At 40.9% G+C, this 22,810-nt stretch overlaps 2 protein-coding genes across 2 annotated transcripts in view; both read left to right on the forward strand.

The window, feature by feature from the left end:
- Positions 1–5,202: 5,202 nt before the first annotated feature.
- Positions 5,203–22,810, forward strand: part of sorbs2a (sorbin and SH3 domain containing 2a) — a 36,898-nt gene continuing 19,290 nt past the window's right edge. Inside the window, exons 1-7 of the mRNA XM_079337093.1 lie at positions 5,203–6,600; positions 15,421–15,476; positions 16,814–16,903; positions 18,332–18,358; positions 18,487–18,611; positions 20,014–20,433; positions 22,537–22,663. Of these exons, the coding sequence (XP_079193219.1) occupies positions 15,467–15,476; positions 16,814–16,903; positions 18,332–18,358; positions 18,487–18,611; positions 20,014–20,433; positions 22,537–22,663 (799 nt within the window). The 5' untranslated portion in view covers positions 5,203–6,600; positions 15,421–15,466. The remainder of the gene's footprint in view (positions 6,601–15,420; positions 15,477–16,813; positions 16,904–18,331; positions 18,359–18,486; positions 18,612–20,013; positions 20,434–22,536; positions 22,664–22,810) is intronic.
- LOC306819681 (uncharacterized protein) lies at positions 18,618–20,007 on the forward strand. Its single transcript, XM_079337124.1, has one exon. It carries the CDS (start codon positions 18,868–18,870, stop codon positions 19,534–19,536), a length of 669 nt encoding a protein of 222 aa, XP_079193250.1. The 5' UTR covers positions 18,618–18,867; the 3' UTR covers positions 19,537–20,007.

Consider the following 22,810-nt stretch of genomic DNA (forward strand, 5'->3'; position numbering starts at 1 on the left):
ACCTGCTTAGTCAGCATACCTTGAACCCCTTTGTGAGCATAGTGAAAATTTTCTTTTTTACCCTTTTTTTAGAACTGTTAATCCTCGGTGGCTAACTCAAAACACAAACTAGGCTGGCATTAAACCACCCACTTGTTCTACAAGTAACCTAAATCCAGCACTCACTCCCCTGTCAGTTATAGCACATTTCCCTTGAAGTGTTTGATGACAAGATATGCTGCTAGGGAAACACTTATAGACTAGATACACATTTTGGCAACACAGCTGTAGCCTAGCTTATTCCTGGCATGGCCCTGTGAATCACTCTCTAAGCCTGCCTGTATTATTATCGTGTTCTGACCATTAACACACAGCCTGTAGCCTGCATACTCCCTGCTCATGTCTGATGTCAGTCTTTTGTGCATGTTCACTGCAGATAAAAAGGTAAAGTGGCACTGGCACTTCCTTGTTAGCAGTGAACACAGCACCAGACTCGCAGTGCGTGTCCTCTGCATACACTGATTGAACCGCGAGCGTTGCCATGGCTACACGTAGACCCAACGAGAAGCTCGCGGTCGACTCCTGCTGAATGAAAACACACACAGAGGCCATTTTGCGCACGAAGCCGCGGCATCATTCAATAATGATAAAAACGGAAACGGGAGGCAGGTTCAGCCCATTTGTGGATGGAGAGACGTGTGCTTAAGAGCCGGTGGAGTGGCGCTGGTGTTGTCGGACTGGCGCTTGTATTAAAACCCGCGGTAACTATTTGTGTCTCCGTCGCTTCACCTCTGCCTTGGAGGTTTATGTCGTGAGGAAAACAAGACAGGACAGCTTCACCGCATAGCTATTCGAGCCCCAGTGACCCCCCGAGAGAGAGGGAGTTGCCTTTAGTTAGCTGACGGACACCGGCTACATCCATGCGAGTTGAAAAGCAGGTGTACGGTTTCATCACACAGACGCAGTGCTAGCTGCTCGAGTCCTTTCTAATGGAAGAGGCCGTTCACCTGACGACATGTTGCGGAATTAGTGGAGGAAAACGGCATTAGTCTTCAGGTAGGTGAGCTACACAACAATGTTATCACTGTCATTACATCTCCCTCCACGCCGTTGTTAAAGACTTGCAGTGCATCTGTAACCTGGAGCTCTTTTTTTTCGTGCTGTTTGAGGAGGTGAAATTTCTATTGAGTGTTGTTTTTTTTTTTTTTTTTTTTTAAGTCTCGTTGAAGCGATAATAAACTACAGGTGCAATAAGCGCGACCAGGGGGCAGATGAATCAGCTCATCTGCGATGCGGTAATGTCGCCACCAGTATACAAACCAGTGACTTGATTTTCCCAGTGTATTGAAAGACAGATGTAGTCAGGGCATGCAGCATGTTAAAGACTCGGACTGCTAGCTGTTTTGGTTAAAAAAACAAACAAATGTTTGTTAGCTGCCTGAGCTATGTCAGCATTAAATAAATAAAAGAACACAGACATGCTGCTTGACAGTAGCTCAATAAGCAGGACTTTTGATATCCGTGTTTAACCTACATGCAAAATACTGGGGATAATCCCTATTGTTTGTTTTCAATTCACTTCTGTACAGTAAATAAAAGGATGTAAAGCTTGGTTTGTTACCAAAAATGTCTGACACAAAGTCAGACTATGTTGTGTATTTTGGCCTGCAGTTATTTATTTTTTCATGATTCAAAGAAATGGCACCGTACTCCGTGTTATGAAAGCGTTTTTGCCTCACAGTCATATAGCCAATACAGAGGTTCATTTAACCTTATTAAGTTTTGCTTTCACCTGCAAATAAAGGTGGGAATGAGTTTATCACTGAGAAGGCTTAAATTAAAATCTTTGGAGCTCTCATTCTTGAATGCATCTGCAGTAATTCAGTTTATGTAATATAAAGCTCTGTTGACATTTTACAGATGTAGGATACATCTGTGTGACAGAGTGTGGTGAGGAATAGGAACCCAGAGTGTTTTTTTTGTGTGTGTGGCACCTGCTAGATAGGTGATGTAATGAGGAAGAAAAGCCGGCAGTGATGGATGATATCAGTCTGAGCCATTTGAATTCTGGGTGAACTGAAAGTGTGGGGAGTGTCCAAGACGTACAAAGAGTAACATAATCACTCCGGGAACCTCATACCACTCCCACTGTGACCTACCTGGCCTGTCTGTGTGTTTGAGTATGATCGGTTTTACTGGATGGTGTATTTGATCGAGGATTTCATTTTTGTCAGGTGCAATGACATTGATCATTTAAAGATTGTTGCATTGTGGCATCATATTTCTGCTAATTTCCACCTGTAGTCCCATTAAACACAAAACACACCTGACAACACAAAGTACATAAAATACATATTAAAAGGCTATGAATACTGCATAAGAAAATACTCAGCACTAAATATAACAAGTAATATGACTGAATACTTGTGTCTGGGAAAGGATGCAAGCGAGCAACAGTTGTCCGCTATCTGACTCATGAGAGGCTGCAACACTTGTGCTGTCAGGATACCAAAATGTGACTCTGAAGTTTAGTATCACAACACTTGATACTGAAACATTATTTAAAACTGAAACGGCACTGATTTGATACTTGACACGTAATGGATCAGAAATAGGATGTCCACAAGGCTTGGTCACATTTTGGAAGTCACCGCAATAACATTCTCAAGTAAACTTGTGCTAAAAGGGGAAGTTTCAGTCATTTACTAATCATTTCACATCTCCCAGGGTAATTTGTAAATCGATCTAAATCTTTTGTAAAAGCACGGGACTCACACACACACACACACACACACACACACCAATAAACAACCTCTCACAGAGGCTTAAATACACTTAGTTGACGATCTTGGAATTTTGACTTGATTAATGGCCAACAAGGCTGAGAGTATGTCTCTGTTAGCGTTAACTTAGTGTCACTTGCCAGTTTAGAGTTACTGATAGAGACTGTGTGAGTGTGTATTTATGTCTCAGAGAGATAGAGAAGGGGATCAAGGCAGGCCAGAGGGAATCGGAGACTGTGATACATTTTTGCTTCTGAAAACTGTACAGAAAGTTGCAGGGGTTAATCTCATAATTTGTGACCCCCCCCCCCCTTTTTACTTTTATTTTTGTACAAACACAATGCTCTTTTAATTTTGCCATGTTTTTGTTCCCTCTTAGTTTCGCTTTGCCCCTCTGTGTTTCCCTTCTTTGTCTTCCTCTCACTGCCCTTTTTCAGAGGCGGATGTCATGGCTCAAGTGGTGTGTGCCCAATTCAGAGTCTCACTGATAATAGAGACCGCCTGCAGCTTGCTCCCAGGCTTTTTTTTCTTTTTTTCAATGATCCAGCTTTTTAATGCTGACTTTTTACTGCTGAGCCATTCGCTCTATTGATTAGGGAATGGCTCAGAGGAAATGTCTTTGTCATCAGTGATTTAAGGTCTATTTTCGCTGGGTATACCTCAAACTGACATGTGTCAGTAAAAGGTGACAATGCAATGCATCAACAATGAAAAAATGTTTTATATTTTTTTAAGTTGAGTGATTCATTTTACTTAAACCCATTCTTGTCTTTTCCTCTGTTTTTTTCATCTCTATCCTGGCCCCTGATTGCTTAGTCTGTATAATGAGATAGTTTAGCAGATTCAGTGAGTTTATAAGTATTTAGGCAAGGTAAAAAAATGCATGATTAAAATATTAGTTAGGATCCCCTCAGACCTACTTTGTGTCCATCAGTGACACAAAACAGAGGATTTACGTACCGTAGTCTGTTCTGCTAATCTGGGATGAAGTGTAGGAAGACTCCAAGCATACCGATAAGTCAGTCTGTTGGGCTCAATGGTGTTTGTCAAAAGTTTGCTGCGTTGCAGATCGTGGTTTATTGAGGAAGAATTTAACAGGAATCCAGCCCATTAAACTCTAAGCCTTTTCAGACAATATTTCGCTGATTTGCAGTGTATCATAAATTACTCTTAATTAATAAATCACAACCAAGATTGTATTAAATGAGGTTTTTGTTTTGGTGCTTTGTCATTCCAAAGCAGAAGCACTTTGGTATGGTCTATCTCCTGTATATGTGGAGCGATCATTTCTGATTACTTTCCTCTTTCGATCTCTTCTACGGTTAAAGTGTTTTCCAGTAAGTGACACTCACTAATGTGAACAGGCACAGCTCTTCTTCTTTTTATAACCCGTCACTTACTTAACTGGGAATGGCAGGGCCTTGCAGAAGCTGATAATGAATTAGGTGTTGAAACTGTACGGGTGAGAGCATGTCGACGCAGCCACTGTAGTCCAGAGTGGCTCATAGGTCAAAGTGTCTGTGTGCTTGACTGTGAGTGTTTGTCAGTTGCTATAAAAATAGTTTGCTTTGGTACTTTAATGAGATCGTTCCTGAGCTGATGCTGTGTCATGTTGGTTTAATTCAAACATATATATAAATCCAACATTTTGCCTGCAAAAATTGAAAGGAGATGCCTGTCAAAGATTTCTTACATGAGAACTTTGATCCAAAACCAGGGGGGGGGGGGTGTTCAGATGCTCTAGCAGATCCCCAGTAAATCCTCTTGTAGGTTATAAGATTAAGTTAAAGTAAATAGATAACACTCACAGAGAATAAAACTGAAGTGCTTTGGCCCTTTCCTCTTTTATTGGTCTCCTGATACTCATATAATTCTGGTCAAGAGGTTACATCATTAGCACATGTCAGTGTTTAGCTTTTCACCATACCACCATGATCCGTGGCACGTGGCCAGACATTTCTGAGGCCCAGCTGCTGTTTGATCAAGTCTGCTGACACACCAGTCATTATAATGGGACTTTTAAAGGTTAAGAGCTCGCCTTGGGTTTTAAGGGGGGACAACTGGTTATTGGACTGCTACTAGGGCCAAATCTGTTCATGTGTAGTGAGGATTGAGTGTGTTCAAACATTACTGTGTCATGGTCAAAATTCGTTCAAGGTCTTATTGAAAAAGTGACAGTTCAAAGCAGTGAATGGCAACATGTGGTTATTGCTCCAGTGCATATGCCAGACAACCCTGCTCCTACAAGATGTAATATTCACTGTGCTTGTTTACATCCAAGCATGTGTTTGGAGCTGTGCGCATGCGTGAATAAATTGCCTTTTTTATTTTACAGTATATAAAAAAAAAAAGGTAGGTATTTAAATTAATGTCTGCCCATCCTTTGTTTCTTCTTCAGATTTCCTTCACCTCTTGTTCTTAATTACATTGAGAAACATCTTATGACTCAACTTCCAAACTTCAGTCTGGTACAGAATCAGACTTAAATAAAAAAAAAATGAAAAGACGTATCATGTAACCCTTTATGTAAGTTGGGTGTAAAAAAATTAAACTGTTGTTTTTGGCAAGTCACTTCTCAGAAATCTTAGCAGCATTCCCTTGCGGTAAATGGAGCCACATTAGCATACATTAATGATTTCCTTTGTAGTGGCTACTGGACTCTCCCTGAACCTCAGTACACATGTGTTTGCTGATTTTTGTGCTGTTTGTTTATTGATAAGTAAGGGTGTGAATGTAGGAGGTGGAAGTGGTCCAAATAGCATATTGCACAGTAGCTGCCTGGTTGGTTTTAGGTATCCAGGCTTTAAATATGAGATACTAATAGCAGTAGTTACATCATCATTCTGGGAATAGCAGGGAGTCTGGGGTCTAGAGGTGGTTCGGACTGACCCCAATACTGTGTATTCAGCCTGTAGAGGGTGTGTGTGTGGTCATTTCCAAATATACATTCCCATATGGATTACACGGCAGTAAAAATATTAATGAATCATGTGAGTGGACACAAATGTAGTCTGTATTTACGATCCTAGCCACACATGGTTTATTTGCGATAAAAAGAGAAATGTTGCTGGGTTTCTTCCCAGCATAAATGTGTGTAAACATCTCTGAGCCAGGCTCCTTCACAGGCAATCAATGTGTCAGCAACACAGAGTGAGAGAAAATGTCATGTGAGAACAATTTGACACTCCTGTCAGTTTCTGTGTGGAGGGCTCCACTTTACATAGCCTCGCACTGACGACATGGGTCTCTGTGTGACATTAAAGCCTGGGAGGAGAGACGAATATCTGGCATAACATATCAGAGGTGTACCTACCTGAGGCATTTTAAGCAATGTAATAATAAGTATGAATGTGTTCACGATGAAACCGTTTTCAAATGTGTTTTGATTTAGTCTAAATAGGTCTGCATATGTGTAAATACTGTTTGTTGTGCATGCATGCAAACGTGTGCGTGTGGTAAAATAGAGATAGCCAGGCCAGTCACTTAGCCCCCACCCATACTCACTGGGGGGTAACTTTCCAGTCTCATAGAAGAGCATGCCTGAGTCTGAAAATAGCCGTATCTGATCACTGCTTCACCCAAACAGGGAACTCTCTTTCCCTATTCGTCACTCCCTCTCTCGGGCTCAGTAACTTTCTCCTCATTCTGTTGTCTCTGTGCATCTCTGGCATTGAACCGGGTAAGATCTGGGAATAAAAGCTTAACCTGGAGGGGAGACTAAATCTGAGTGGGGGAAGAGAAAAAACAAAAGAAATCACATCATTAGAGGAGGAAGAGGGACGGCTGGCAGCTGTATACCTGACTCGTAGGAAGTCTTCAGTCTGTTGGTTTTATGACGGTAAGAGTGGATTTTCTCTGATTGATGGACTGTTGCACCTGCGCCCTGCTGGCAGCAGGGTCAGGCTTTTAGGGTTAAATGTCATTGGTTAAAAAATTGCATTTTTTTTGCCAAAAAAAAAAACATTACTTTTTTATTTCAGTGTTTTAAAGTTTAAGATTAGGGGTTATGGCCTGACAAATACAATCCCCCTAATCTTTATGATATTTCAATATTATTGTTATGCATTTGAGTTTTAAGAGTGACTTCCCATGGAATATAGTGTGGCTTTAAAAGAAATGCCTATTAAAATATCTGAATAGATTTTACAAGGAAAACACCAAAAGTGAATTGTATTTATTTGTCTAGCCAAAACCCACAATGATAGACCGTAGCAGAATTTTGGTCTTTTGTGACAGTGGACAGAGGAAATAGTGTCAAATGAAACTGTGGGTGCTTCCGCAGTCACCTCTGAAATAGCATCAGAGAAAAACTTTATGGTTGAACAATCTTGACTTCTTTTTTTTTTTTTTTTTTTTCAAGACCAATTGAGGCATCAGGGAAACAATATTTGTGATGTCATGACTTAAAGAGGGAGAAGTTAAATTTGATTAAATGTATCTGTTTCAGTATTTTAACGAACCAAACAGGATAATAGTAAAACAAATACTCTTAAAATATCCTTTCTCCTTTTACCTCTTTCCTTCCCTCAAATTTGACCCAGAGTCTCGTTTTCCTCTGTCCATGCCTTTTGCATACTTCCATCTCCAGTTACACACCTTTTTTTTTATGGTCTCCTGTTTCTTCCTCAACAAAAGCCATGCACCAATCCCTCCATTAGGCCAGTCTCAAAGGTGTTGTGGAATGTCACCTTGACCCCCTGGGTGCACAGTGAGGGGTGGTTCTCAGCCGTAGCTAGTAGTAGTTTGCCTGTTTCCCTCTCCCTCCGTCCAAACATGCAGTTAGTCAAAATGACATAGCCCTTTATTTTCACGTGGTTATTGTAACCATAATGATACAAATCAAGGATTTCGTCCAGCCAAACCTTTTCCTTCAGAACTCAGCTGTGTTTCTGAAAAACGTTTGGTAATATTCCTAGCAAAGCTATGGATAGTTGAAAGAAATGCCTTCTGTTGCTTTTCCAATTTTGTTTGAAATGAATCAATAATTCAACTAAGATGGATTTTTCTAAATTTCTAATATAAAATATATAAAAACAAATTTGGGCAGATCCTGGATTTTTATCAGGGCCACACAAGAAACAGTTTTACCTATTTTCTGCTGCTTAAAAACCTTCATTCTCTGATTTATAATGACACTGCATGCCTTCCACTTCTTCATTCCTTCCTGATACTGTGTATTTGTTTAACAGTTACTGAACAAACCGAGAGATGCATAGAATTGTTTGTTTTAAAGAAACGGGGCTCTCACACCACACTTACAATCACAGAAAACAAAAAGTCAGAAAATCCTGAGTGTGTCAAGACCAACTGAAATGTTTAGCCTCTCTCTGAAATATCACATGGCGTGTCGTGTAACTTGGCGTGACGGTGAAGTTAAAACCACCTTGTGAATTTTGTAATCCGAAAATGTAAAAATGACATAATTTTACGCACAGAATATAAAAATTCCTCAGATGGATTTGCCTGATGATCCAGATCCCCTTAGAGGGTAAAAGGTCCTGTCTAATGGCAGTAAATATAGAACCCCTGCTAATCAAGCTCCTGTTATCTTCATGCTTGCCACTTAACACTGCTACCTGGGGAATCCAGACTATGTTTGGGGAATGTAATCTTAGCCACAGCTATTGCCATTCTGCTTGAGTACATCCCTTGCATGAAATGACAGACTATCTAGACTATTTTCCAGCTTTTGTTTTGTTTTGGTCCATTTTTAGAACGTTGTCTAAAAAACCTGCTCGGTAAACTATTATTTTATAGCAACCATGTTTTCAGTTTCATTTGCAGCTTCTATACTTAACGAATATGACCGCTATGGTTCTTATCCTGTCGCTTGTCTCGTCACCTCATTGGCATTTCTTGGTAGTGTTCATTGACCTGCTATAGATTCCTGCAGTTAAGAGGGGGAAGGGCTCATAAAGAGCACCATCCCACCAAGTGTCTTTAAAGACACAGAGCCTTTTATGCTCAGTGTTTTGTGTTTGAGGAATTGTATGTTATCATAGGTTAGTTTATCTTCAGCTGACATCCTTCCAGTTTGATCGTCACAGTTAAACTGAATTTGCTTCAGATGCTGAGGTGACTTACAGTTGCTCTCCCTTCACTCAACCATTTAAAGAGCAGACACCATAACTGGGGCGCCGCTATAACACTCAAACTAAATGTCGAGTCAGGAAGAGCTCAGGCTCCATCTGCTAAATTGCCTTGGCATTAAACACCAGGAAAAATGTTCCCTCTACAAGCCCATCCTTATCACGTTATTGTTACTCTGCCGTTGTTAGCTTCTTGTGTTTGTCTCAGATTGTTGTCTAGAGTGTGTGAGGTTGTGTACCTTGCATGTGTGGGCATCTTTAAGCAAATGAAATGAAACTGAAGCCCCTAGGTGTTGTTTACTGGTGATGTCTGGCCCCAACTCGGCTTTAGTAAGGCAGCTTACATAACACTACATGCAGATAATGTTGAGTCTTTTAGTTTGTGTTTCAATGTCTCTTCTTCTCTACAAGCATCTATTCCCGTTTGTCTCTATTTCATTTGCCTTTGTCCTTGATGCTTTTCCTCGCTCTTCTATTATATCTTTTTAGATACCTCTCTTCCCCTTTTGTGGACATCAGTATAGAGAATGCATCCCTGGTTCTGTGCAGTAATAGTAAGATAACAAACGACGAGTTGTCACATTCAATTTATCTGTCTTACCCTGAAGCCCCGACTCACAGCGCCGGGGTTTGTGTTGCATAATTGCATTAGCGCTCTCAGGCCAATGGATCTGCTCGTTAGCGGGCTTCTGATGCAATCTGCAGAACACACAGGCCTCTGTTGTTTTGCAGTATGGGCAGTGAGTGGGCACGCAGGGTCGGTGTATTGACCACCCCCGTCCATTCACTCAGCCAGAGGGGGATCTGCTAATGAGTGGCAAGGTTGAACATACAAGGCTGATAACAGAGAGTTGGAAGTGGTTGTTGTTCAACTAGTGGCAGTGACAAGAGGCTGACTAAATAATACTCATAACAAAAAAGACCAGAATTCACCAATAAAAGCTCAGTTTTAGTGTGAAAGAGTGCAGAGTGTTTTCAATGAGAGCCTTTTAGGTCAGCACACTACTCACTTTACAGAGTAAGATATAAAAGTCCAGGTTTTGTCCCAAAGTTGCTGGGCTTCTTGACTGTCTTGAGAGTGTTGTAAAATATGTGAACGTTCTTGTTCCATATTTTGGAACGTAGCCAAGGCACAGGCAGGATAATCACTCTAATGCATGCATTATAGGATTTTAACACTGGCGTTAAGACGTAGCCTCATAAGGATATTGACACAAGGCTCTGTGTTATGCATTTAAGTCTTTAAGTAAAAACGTCCTGAAGTGGATTAGAACTTAATATAACATTCTCAAATTACTTTTGATTTCAGAATTGCTCCTGGATAAGGAAACCATAATTGTGGAACACTGATTTTTCACGGGAATAAACCAGTGTGGCTTTATCAGCCTGTCCTTCCCTTAAACAAAACACAGACAAGAACTGTTTTGCCCCAACCTACTACAATCAGTGCATTATTTATGAATGTATCTTCATGTAATTGGTCCTCTGTACTGTGTAGCTGCCCTCTAGTAGGCTGGGCTGAACTTATTTTATGAACTTTTTCAAAAAGGAGGTTTCGGAATGAGAAACAGCCAGGACTGAGTTGTCTTTGGAGTAGCTGATGTGACGCTCTCCTGTTTAAATCTCAAGCTTGTCTTAGCCTAAAGAAAAACATTTGTTGAGACTGTTAGTGTTTGTTGATTTTTTTATTTGATTCAAGCTATGGCAAAAGGAAGCTTTGTACGTGCAACTATTGTGTTTGACAGTTCTCTAACTAGAATCTATGAAACACGATTTGAAGCTGGAAAGTACAGCGTTCACTTAAAGCACAATGGTATTTCCTTATAGCTGCTCTCACATTGATTCCTTTCTTTTTTTTTTTCTCACCACAACCCTGCACTCCCCACAATTTCACCACAAAAATGCTCCACTCAAATAACTTGGCCGCAATTCAGTAACGAAGGCACAAAGCAATTCTAAATTCTGCCTTTTTTGGAGGGCTGACTCTCCCTGTCAGTCTGATTTCAGAATAGAGCGTCTCGACCGAGATTTATGTCGGATCTCCGGGGAAATTCTGTTGCCTTGTTTAAAAAGGGATTTGTCTTCTCTGATACCGTCACTACCATTAATGCTTCATTTGATCCCCTTTAAACTCACCCAACCCAGGCTTAGAATGAACGTTTATTGCAGATTATCACTGCAGATATTTCAGCGTTTTTTTATTTTTATGACTGTACACAGAACATGGCACCCGAGTGTATCCTGTTGATACCATTCAGCGTTAACATCTGTATACAGAACAGTTGCGAGTTGAGTTTAAACGTTGAGTCTTAAAATAGATTTGCTAAAGAGCTTTAATCTGTTGACATCCTGTGAGTTTGTCTCAGTCTGAGTGACTACTACAGGGGTCAGGACCCCGGAGACTGCAGTCAGCTTATCTCCACTGGTCACTCTCTCCTGCTGTCTTCACACATGCACTAACTCACAGGGAAAGACCTTGAAATGCTGTGCTACAAATATAATCTGGAAAAAAAATGTATAGAAATACAAACAAATAGCTACAATTATAAAATATTAATTTCAATAAGACTTTTATACTCAAAGTTATACCTTATCCTTTTTGGTTGAGTTGATCAAATATTTAGATTTAAGGGCTCACCTTTCACTTCCTGTTTGTCAAGCTTTTGAAACTCAACTGGCTGAGTCTACGATCATTACTCAGCAGAGATGACAGTTCGAGTGACTAAAGCTTTTGGACTAGATGCCAAATACAGCCGTGAATGTAGCAGGCATACATTGATAGCAGCAGCTGCATGACAACATATGGCGTGGGAGATGGTCCCATTGAGCTCATAATATTAAAATCAGCACAAAAAACTCCACCCCGACAGTCTCTGCTATTGACTTTCTCTTGGGCAGTTTGGGCAGTTACATCAACTTTAAAAGCTCCATGAGTCCATTACTTTTTCCAGTTTTGAATGTGAAATTGAATGAACGGACAGTTCAGTCAGTGTTCTTTCTTTCAGTGTTGTCATGTTTCTCATGGATGGAAGGATGGCAAACAATCAATCTGTTTTTGGGCCTACTTCTCTCTCTCACCAGCCAGACTGCCTGTGAGTGCTCTTTGAGGAAGTTTGTGATTTCTTTCCCACCTTTTGTGTTTCTGGTATGCCGTTTGTTTGTTTTATGTTTAGTATTGTTTTTTATAATCACTGGGGAAATTAGCTTTTCGTCTCATTTAACTTGGTCTTTAAGTTGTATTTCCTATGTTCTTCTGTGCTATATTAAATCTTGAACTAAATCATTTTGTGTCAAAGAGTTTTATTAAGGGTCAACAATATTTTGCACTCCTGGTGTTGAAAGTTACCATGTGATCACCGTGGGGAGAGTTCTGAAGGATCAGCTCAATCAATGTTAATGTTCTTCTCATAAACAAACTGACGAGTATGAGCTTCCTACCGTAATTACTTCAGTGTCTTGTGTTTCAAAAGGACTCGAAGCTCATATGAAGTGAATGTGTCCCAGCGGGTCACTCAGCAGACTAATGAGACTTGATGGGCTTGTGGTGTTGGACATCACGGCTTTTTGTGGCTTAAAACTCTGACTTGTGTATTTGTAGACCCAGAGCTATTACCCTCAGTAATTATATACACACCAGTCCCCCGAGTGACCCACCAATGCCTAAATTACAGCCGATGGATAAACCACAGCAGAGTAAGAAAATAAAAGGACTCTAAGAAATGTTACATACCAAATGCTTTGGCCAGCAAAACTGGGACACAAATCTCATACAACTCTTTGGGAGAGAGCGTTCTCTTGGTTTGTTTGTGCAGAATTCAATGTGGTTAACATTTAAGTTATGAATGAATAAAAAGGCTTTAATCCATAAACCTATTCCAGCTCTTCTTATTGTCCCAGTCCCACCTACTGAATATTAATGGACACGATTTCTTCCAGTTCAAAATGTAATATTCATGCTGAAATGCATGAGCTGCTTGTGATCCCTAACCAGCCTTTGAGAGAGCTTCACATTTATAGATTTAAAAGCTTGAAAAGGTCTATCAGAGCAAATAGTCGGAGCTGTTCAGAGGTGTAGCGCCTCGCAAATTTTCTCCCATCATCCAGCCATAACATTACACCATGGCCACAGCTGCTGTGTCGCCGCTGATCTGTCCCCAAGAAACATGATCCTGTTTATAATCTGACCATCGTTTGGACGCAGACTGCCTGTGACGCCAGACCCCATGATTTACCCGAGTGTGCACGTCTGTGTGTGTGTGTGTCTCACAGATAGATTTACGACCAGGGTGTACTGTAGGGGGGCCAAGGGTTAGGTCTTGAGGGACTGAAAGTATCCTGCCATACATGTCTTGAGGTCCTGCAAGTACCAGTACTTCCTCCATACCAGCAACACATGTAGGAAACCAACAAAGTGTTTTTTTTTTGTTTTTTGTTTTTTAAAGTCAGTAAATAAAATTGTATTAGAAAGGCAGGTTAAAAAAAAAGTAAAAGTACGTTTCAGGTTGAATTCAGTATGATATGTTTTGCTGTGGAGTAATGAAGTCCCAAAGGCACTTTTTAGTCTCAGGGTACATTCAGATTGTCCCTCCTTTCTACTTTCACTATCCACTTTACCTTAACCCTATGAAAACATCATAGGGTTAAGGAAAGGTGTTAGAAGAATTCATAAAGTACTTTGGAAAAAGCGATCGTGTTGTTTTGACAATCCGACCACATTTCCACGAGGTCAGCTAATAATAATGTGACAGCGGCGGAGGTTAGTGACAGGGGTCTGCTGTGGTGAAACTACAGTTTTCAGAAAATGGACTACAAAAAGCTCATCTAGAAGTCTTTCCCCTGGGCCTTCTTAACGGTGAAATAAGATCTCTTTTTTTTTTTCTTAGAATCTCTTAACAGTTTGATAATGTCAGTCGTTTAATTGGTCCAGGTCAAAATTTTCATGCTGCTGTGAAATTTCACAGCAGAGGTGATGCACTTAAGTTTTCTTGGGCGCGTGTGATACGGCCACAGTGGAGGGAAAAGGCTTTTCTTGAGCGTTTAGTTCTTATTGAAAAGTTTTTCTTGTATAAAATGTAAACAGGATAGATTGTTAAAGATGATTTGTAATCAGAGGTAATAACTAAAGAACGCTTCCTTTCAACACAAGTGTTCTTGTTGGGTTGTCCACGTGGGGCTCAAGTTGAACAGTTAGTTGACGTGTTAAGACCTGACATAAATACTTTCTGTTACAACTCCTCTTATAAAGACAGTGAGAGTCTGAACGCCCGTTTGCTTCAGAGTAGTGCAGCTGTTTACACTAACATGTCACGAATACAACCGCTGCCAGGCATCACATTCTCAAAACTTCTCAACAGTATCTCCATCGTGTGTGCAATGCAATGTTAGTGATGTATATATCATAGTTATTTACATAGCAGACGTTTATGATCCCCCCCACTGCAGCCGCTGTGTGCTGTCACTTACAATATCTGTCATACCCACTAAGTCCCAGGATGACATGCGTGTGCATGCAAGTTCACAGCCCTGCAGCAGCCACTGTTGTCCGTATGGCTTTTGATGTGTGAGCAATTCATATCAATCATGCACCTTACTGCAACAGTTCCTAGAATATGTCTCCATATAGCAAAAGGCAGGCGTTCTATATCATTTTTCACGTTATTTATGTTTCGTCTTTGTGCCATGAAGTATGTACTCAGGTCATAAAGTCCTACGCTCATCTGGAAGAAGTGCTGTTGTGATTCAGTGGCTTTAATGTGCGGCTTAAACGTCTTTGTGGAAATCACAGTACGTGTAGATATGTTTGAAATGTCTTTGCATAGTGTTACAGTAACGCAAGCGAAGGAGAAATGGAAGAGTCACGTGACGAGAAGTTGAAGCCCTGCTTCCTAACATTTTCCTAACGTTACTGACGATAAACATGCATCATCAGTAACGTAACAGCCTGCTGTCGTCTTTAGCTGCAAACGTAAGACAAACAAACTCTGTTACAGAGCGCTGTGTTCATTACAGAAACTGAAAATACAGCCCCAAAATGCACACGCCTCCTTTGGTGTTTGGCTTGACTACACAGCATGCTCTGCAGCTGTATCCAGTGCACAGACACACACACAAATCCACTAAATGAACGGTGTGTGTATGTAACGTGTTCAACATTGTCAAAGCTATATGGATGAAGAATGTGTGTAAAAGTTTCCTTCAGTAATCGGTTTATATTGGAAGATTCAGCTTTTCATTTTACAGTCAGTTGTACTCGTACTTTTAAAATACAAAGAAGGCTCATGTTTATCTGTCTCCTTGTATTATTTTTACATTATTATTAGTGTCATTTGTATTTATTTAATGTATATGTTACTGGTTTACTTTATACAACATAAACATTAGGTTGCCATTTTTGTGCCGTCTCACAAAGATACATTATTTCTGTAAACCTCTTTAAAAACACGTCTTTGGCTCTGTTTTTAGAGTGTAAGTCTGGTGTTGAGGTCGACCCTGTTTTTTTTTTGTTTGTTTTTTTTTGTGGAAAGAAATTGCTTAATTTTGTCTAAATGACTGCCTCTTCTGTTTTTCAGGAAAGTGTGTCCTCCTGCATCAGATCAGTAAGAAGTGCAGCTCAATATGAATACAGGTATTCACACAAAGACACATATGTACACATACGCACAAACCACATGTTGTATAGTGTGTACCTCTTCCTTTCAGTGTCAATATGATTACACACATAAGAACAGCAAGTTATGACCACCTTGCTATACAGTCCAGTTTCCACCTGAATAAACTTGACCATACACTTTAACCATTAGTAAACAAATAAATAAGGCTATGACAAAATATATATATATATATATAGATATAGATAGATAGATAGATAGATAGATAAAAAAAAATACACATGGCTGTAACTTGTCCAGCTCTGGCTTCAGCTTTATTCCACATATACGTGTACAGTGATCCAAATTACAGCTGAAGGCCGCTGATCAGCAGTTTTGGTCAGCATGTACTGTTAAAGAATTGACGGCAGTGGCTGATTTAGTCCTTCTTGTTCAAACTTCCGACCTCTGTGTTGTTTTATTCTCTCAATGTATACATTTAGGCGGTATTAATAAACCTTGGTTACATTATCATCAGTTGTCTTTTGGTTCAGAACGGGGATTTAAAGACAGCTGTCCGACAGACACACAGTTCTCATGAGCCTCACGACAACGTATCAGTCATGGTTATGAGGATCCACAAATAATGAGGTGTAATGTCACTCTTCACTCCTACTCCAGCTGTCATTTTGTATTCTAGTTTCTGAAAAAGAGACGGCACTCATTCCTCCCCTGTTTCACCATACTGGTGTCAGTCCTTTTCAGCCTGGGTTATTTTAACTGAAAGCATCATGAGTTTAGCAAAAGTCTTTGTGCTTTCAACAACGGCGACATATTCTTTTCCAAAGCTGACTTGGACTTGGCGGTGATCCTGAGTTAAAATGCCGACTACAGCTGTAAAATCAATGACGACTTATCTGTCTTTGGACCTTCTCCATACACCACCACTCAGTGTCTGTCATCGTGGTTGTTTGCGTTTATTTACAATGTGCAACATGGAAGACAATAGAGAAATAGATGAGCCACATGCTGCAGATAGTACTAGCAGAGTGAGGTTTGAATTTGTCGCTTCATGGGTCATCCAATGGAAAAGGATCTTCTTGTTAAGTAAACCATGTATCTGACAGAAATGTTTCAGCTAGTCGAACTAATGCATTAAAATCCTCAACATGAAGCATTTTGGATGTCTTGCAGTAAAAAATCAAGAACTTTAAATGCATGTGCTTTGCTGCAAATTATTTTTGTTTCGCCGCTGCTGGATGCTTTTTTGTGCATGTGTATTCATCTCTATTTTTTTTATATATACATCTGCATGTGTGATGCTGCTCCTGCTGCTGCTGCCTCTATGATCACCTGCCTGGCTTGGATTTCTCAGATAGCGGAGGAACTGGTCGCCATAGCGTGGCCATGTCACTCGTTCTCTCTCCCATGAAGAGAGTCCAGAGCTCACCAAATCTAGGAACAGGTACTAACTCTCACAAAAACTACCAAACAAACGCATGTTGAAATAGGAGGAGTGACATACACAGTAGCTCAAATCAAGGCCATGTTAGGTATTCCTCAGACTCAAATCAAGTGTTCAGGTAAGTCTTTAACCAAGGGGCTTTTAGTTGATTTCCAGAATCATGTTTGGGTTTCATCGACCTGATATGGCTCCAGCATATTTGAAATAATTTCAAATATTTAGCCTTTGGCTGCTTCAGTATGCTTAAGCAATCTTTGGAATGTGGGATACTGTATATATTTAGTTATTCTTATTCCCCTTCCTTTCCTCCCTTGTGTGTGTCTCAGGCTTTCGTTTGCTTCATAACTCAGTCATGATTCATACAGTCCAACATGTTGTTGATGTTATTTTCCAGTCTTTTGACAGCTCGAATATGTCACACGCTCGCACTCCTCCACTTCATGTCTCCTCTTTGTGGGTTGCCTTAAGGGTTTTAATCACTCTTCCTTCCACCTGTTGTTGCTCTTTTGTCTTTAACAAAGTAGTTTGTTTAGACATGGCACAACTCCTACGTAAACTACAACGTTCAGCCTTACTCTCCCTTAGTTTCACGTACATAATGTTAAAGTAGAACTTCTAGCTGTGTGCCTTTTTATTCTTCAGTTGTCAACTTGTTCTCACACATAACTTGACAGGTCAAGTCCAACTGTATAATTGAAGAGCTTTGTACATAGCTCCCAGAGGATACAGCTGGTCCTCTGCTGAAAGAGACACGTTTGTGTCTGAACCTCGACTGCATCCAAGTTAACAGCTGCAGCCATGTAGGAACTCCAGCACTGTCAGCTTCCCTTTTACCATAGTAAGTCACTGAGATAGGAAGGTTTAGTGCATGGTTAAAGTGATCAAAGCACCCTACAGAGGGCTCTTTCCTTTGCTTGGCCATGAGAGCATATTTGCGAAGGAGACAAACAGACTTCATTTTCTGAGGGACCCTCTGGATGGAGTGAGACACAGCCAGCACCACTGACCATTACTAATGAGTACATTACTTTACTTGTAGTTTGTTCTCAAAACTGTGCATTTCTGTTTTCTGAAGCATCTTCACAGGTTACACTAGACATATTTAATTCAATAAAAATAAATCTGTAAAGATTACTTTTGGTGGCCATAATGAAAGAATTTGGAATCAAAGCTGATTACATCGAGGTGACGGTGGAGCCGTCAGGTCACGCCTGGTTTACAAGAGCGCGGTTTAAGTTCCTTAATAAACAGCAGTTCTGTTCAGTTTGTGTCCACACCGTCCATCCACAAGGCCCGGTGTGTCCCAAGCTTTTTGGGAGACAGTGACTACTGTAGATCATAGATTTGGTAGTTTTAACACCAGTGCTGGGATGCAACGACTCTTACACTCGCGTTACTTATTACTGCTGTTTGTCCTCTGTTCCTCAGGGAGTGATTCTCACTCATCAGATTTGGGTAAGTCTCTGTTCCTTTTTTATGATTTCAGAGGAAGAACCCTGCACTGCACATCGAAAATAATGAAGCTATGAAATGTTACAATAAAGATCAATGAGTGATGTTCAGTTCATTAACTTCCTGTTCAGATTCTTGGCGGTCACGCAGTGTAACAGATGGCCTGAAGAATGGAGATGCTGGCAGCTCATCTCTGGCTGCTAAAGGCTTCCGCAGTGTCAGACCCAACCTTCAGGAAAAAAAGACTTCAACGCAGGTAAGATGTTCCTGAAACAACTGTCACTGATGTTCTTTTGCTGGTGTATTAATTATGCTTTTCGTTAAATACGAAAATGTGCTTGCCTGTGTATAATAAAGATACCACAAACCATTATTATTATGGATGATTACACAAAACTTTAATACATTTCTAAACTCGTATGGAAACAACCTGATGATTTGTGTGATTTTTGTTGTTGTTGCTGTTGCTTGAACTTGTGTTGGCTGTTGCTTTAAATTTGGCCATTAAGGATATGAATCACGTGCCATTACCACCCCCAAGAAGAGAGAGTTTCCACTTCTCACCCACTGGCGCTAATCCTCTAGACTACGACTCCCTCGTTGCCCTGGCTAAAGATCTTAGTCCTGGAATGCTAACATTCACACAGAATGAGAAGGCGATTTTAAAAGAGTCCTACACTGTTAGCAGCACAGCTTCTTACTCTTACTCAGAGACCAGTTCAAACGCCATCCAAGAGGAACACCAGTCCACTGTTTCCAATGATGCCAGCAGCTATAGTGCATCTGCTTCTGCTAACACACAGGCCCAGGAACGTAAGATCTCTACCCTCAAATTAACTCCCGTCACCATCCCTGACCCCCCGGCTCACCTCAACTCTGAAAACAACCCACAAACTAAGACCACTGCTTCCCCACCAACCACTTTCCCACCTCCACAAAAGGGTCCTACCCTGTCTCCACCTAAAACGCAGAGAGCCTCACTTTCTGTCAGTTTGGACCTCGGGAATCTGAAACATCCAGAAACTCAGCCTTCAAGCAGCACAAAGGAACCCAGGGTCCAAGATCAAGCCTCTTATCGGATCCCTGGAACAGCTCCATCCCATTCCAAGGTGGAAATGACGAAGGCTCCTCCTGCAGTTCCGCCGAGGCCCTCTGCTGCAGAACTGTTGGTACATAATTGACAACATACTAGAACTAGAAGATACTACCGACATAAAAGAGAGAGCACAATGTGTTTTTGTGCAAAGTTAGACGTGTTCCTTTCAGCCAAGGGTGTGTAGCCTGAAGGTGTGATTTATATGGTCCTTGTTTGCTTTGGCACTGCCATCCAACCAACCAAACTAATTGTGGTTCTACAGTCTGTGTGATAACCAACCGTTTAATTTCTTGTATTTATTCCACGTCATGTCACTGTCTGTGTACTGTAAATGCTGCCTTTGAACTAACAGAGCCTCTTAATTCACAGCATTAACCATTTTTTTAGATGATGATGATTCTGCAGCCTCATGACACATAGAGCAGCATTTCTGCTCCAGTTAATCTCACGTGTTGCACATCCTGTAAGACAACTTGGCTATTGAGTGATGTCATTGAGCACTCTTCCTCCTTTTTTTTTTTTTTTTTTTTTCTTCAATCAACTGCCTCCCTTTCAACACCAGGGGCCACCCTCCCCCGATCCCATGGCACGGCACTCCCAATTTCGCTGCCACAGCTCAGAATCCCTCGACTACCCATCAAGCGTAATGCCCAAGGCTCTGTCACCGACCCCGTATGTTCCTAGTGGAGCCGGCAGCACAGCCGGCACGGTGAGTGGGCCAAGCTTTGCCACAGCCATCACTGGTGGCTTTGTGTCACCCTCCGCCTCACCTGTGACGGTGTCAGCTCTCAGCCACTACTCGTCCTCCACGGTGGGTCTGCTGGACGAGTTGCAGATCTGTAGCCTGGACTCACCTGGCGCCTCACCCACACCATCGCCCACCCTCAGCCACGTCTCCACCTACACATCCACTGCTGGCGCTGATGATGTGCTAACAACCTCTGTGGCCTCCAACACTGCGGCAGCAGCCACTGTCACTAATGTAATTATCCCAACAAGTCACTGCTGTAACACTTTTCATTAACAAAACCCAACGGTTCCCTCCTGCTTCCACTTATTCTGATGGCTGAACCAAACCTTCAAAAAATGTGTTTTATACCCAATTTTGACCTTTCACTAACTCTACAATAACCAACCTTTTTAAATACCCAAATAATACTTAATCCACTTTGTTTCTGTATTATGTCAATGTGTCTACTCATCAGAACTTTGTCTTTATGTACCTGTCTTTGTTTCTCTTTGTTTACCCTCCTGACATCCATTTGATAAGAGTGCAATTATATGTCTCTTAAAGGCCAGAATATCAGAATTATAAAATAATAAAACCATCGTTTGGGGGGGGGGGGTGTTGGTGTTGGTGTTGATGACATTGGAACTTCTGCAGCAGCAGGTGGAGGGATTTTTTTAATTGAACATGCAACAGACTGCAGTTATGTTTCATTTAGCTCATTACATTGCCACAAGCACCAGTGTCCCCTGTTACAAAGAGTTTGAAATTGAAAATAAATTACACTCAGATTGTAACACATTATGTGGTCTGACCTTGGCTTCTCATCAGCAAAGCAATTAGCATGTTCATCACGCCAATCTAAGATACATTATAACTGTTTACTCAAACTCGGGGCTCAATATGTGCAACCGATTGGAAACTCTCGCATGGTCTTGTTCTATCAGAGAAGCAGTGATCAACCTCACTGCTATTTACAAAACTGTTGATATTTCTGCTTGTCTAATGGAGAAAATATTGTTTCATATACCAAACAGAAATACTAAACAAATTCAAGATCCCAGGACTATCTAGGACTCGGATATATTTTGTTTGTGGTTGTTAAAATCACAGTAGCAGCAGCAGTTTCCTAACTATTTTTTGTCTACACAGGATGCGTGTTAGTAGCCAGTGCTGTGGCAGCCCTCAGAGGACCAACTTAGAAATACTTTAATTGTGCTTTTTAACAACTTGTGACTTTATGTGCACAGTGTAGATGCCCAGATTATTTAAAATAAAAGGAACAAAAGCTTCCTAAGCTGGAAAATGAGGCCAATGTAGAAATGCATTGAAGTTCAACCCAAAGGTAAACTGGACTTGATCTCAAAGACATTTTGCATCTCATCTGAAAGGCTGTTACTGTTTGTTTGTTTTGTTTTGTTTTTTTTGGGGGGGGGGGTTGTATCATGATAGGGATGACGAGGTAAACATCGGGACAAAATGAAAAAGTGCCAAAATATTCTGTCCTTCAATTTTCTACTTCAGACTTGCTCCACAAGCAGGTCTTCCCCATTAATGCCAAAATGATAATACATGAACACGATTACAGCCGAGTACAATACATGTTTTTCTCCATTGCAGATTTGTCTTTAACTTCCACATTAACAAGTCTACGGTTAGATCATACAAGCGTGAGACCACACAGCTAAAAAAACAAGGCTGAAATGTGTCCTGTGAGGACATAAGTGTTGTGAAGAGGATATGAATGTGTTGTTTTACTCTGAGTTGATCACAGTAAAGAGTCAGCTGGCTAGGTAGTGAATAGTTGTAGAACAAGTTTCACAGTGAGCCTTGATCTGAATCCCTGAAATCAACACACTGTCTTCATCTCTCTGTTGTCAGATGAAACCCCCTGTTCCTGTTTCATGTTGAATGGGAGAGCATTCTTCAGAACAGCCTCCCATCATAACTGTATCATGTCTTCAATGTCAAAACTAATTTATAATGAACTGTATGTGAATCTAAAAGAGTTGTTTTGTTTCCTGTCAGCGTCCTAATCTGCTGTCCGTTTTGAAGTGAAGTGATTGAATAATGCCCCTCCCACTCACTGTTTCTACATTGTACAGTTACATTCCCCTGGTCTTCTGAGTCACAACAGCCCCAATGTCTGTTTGCACCTACATTCACTTCCAGTCCACTTTGTTCTGCCTCTTTATTTGTTAGGTGTTATGGTAATATGGTGCCTAAAGACATTTATTTATTTTATATTTTTCAATTCAGCAACATACTTTAACATAGAAAAGGTAAACGTGTACTGTTTGCTGTCCAATTTGGTTTGTTGAGAATGAACTAAGTTTGGGACTTGTGGATCACCTGCAGGGCCAGGTCCTCTCTCACGCCATGAACGGGAGTACGAGCCATCCTCAGAGGCCTCTCTCTCCACCGTCCTACCCTCCTCCTCCCACCTCACTTCACAAGGGGCATCTGAGACAGACCAGGAGTTCAGGTGGGGCAAAAGAAATTCTTTGAAAGAAATCATTCTAATTAATGAATTACATTTCAGGGATTGTCAAATACTGCCTAAAACATATTTATTGAATAAATATTTAAAGGGCACATATGATACTTTTTTTCCCCCTTTTCACACAGTCCC

Source organism: Symphodus melops (assembly GCF_947650265.1).
Source record: "Symphodus melops genome assembly, chromosome: 2".
Taxonomy (NCBI): Eukaryota; Metazoa; Chordata; class Actinopteri; order Labriformes; family Labridae; genus Symphodus; species Symphodus melops.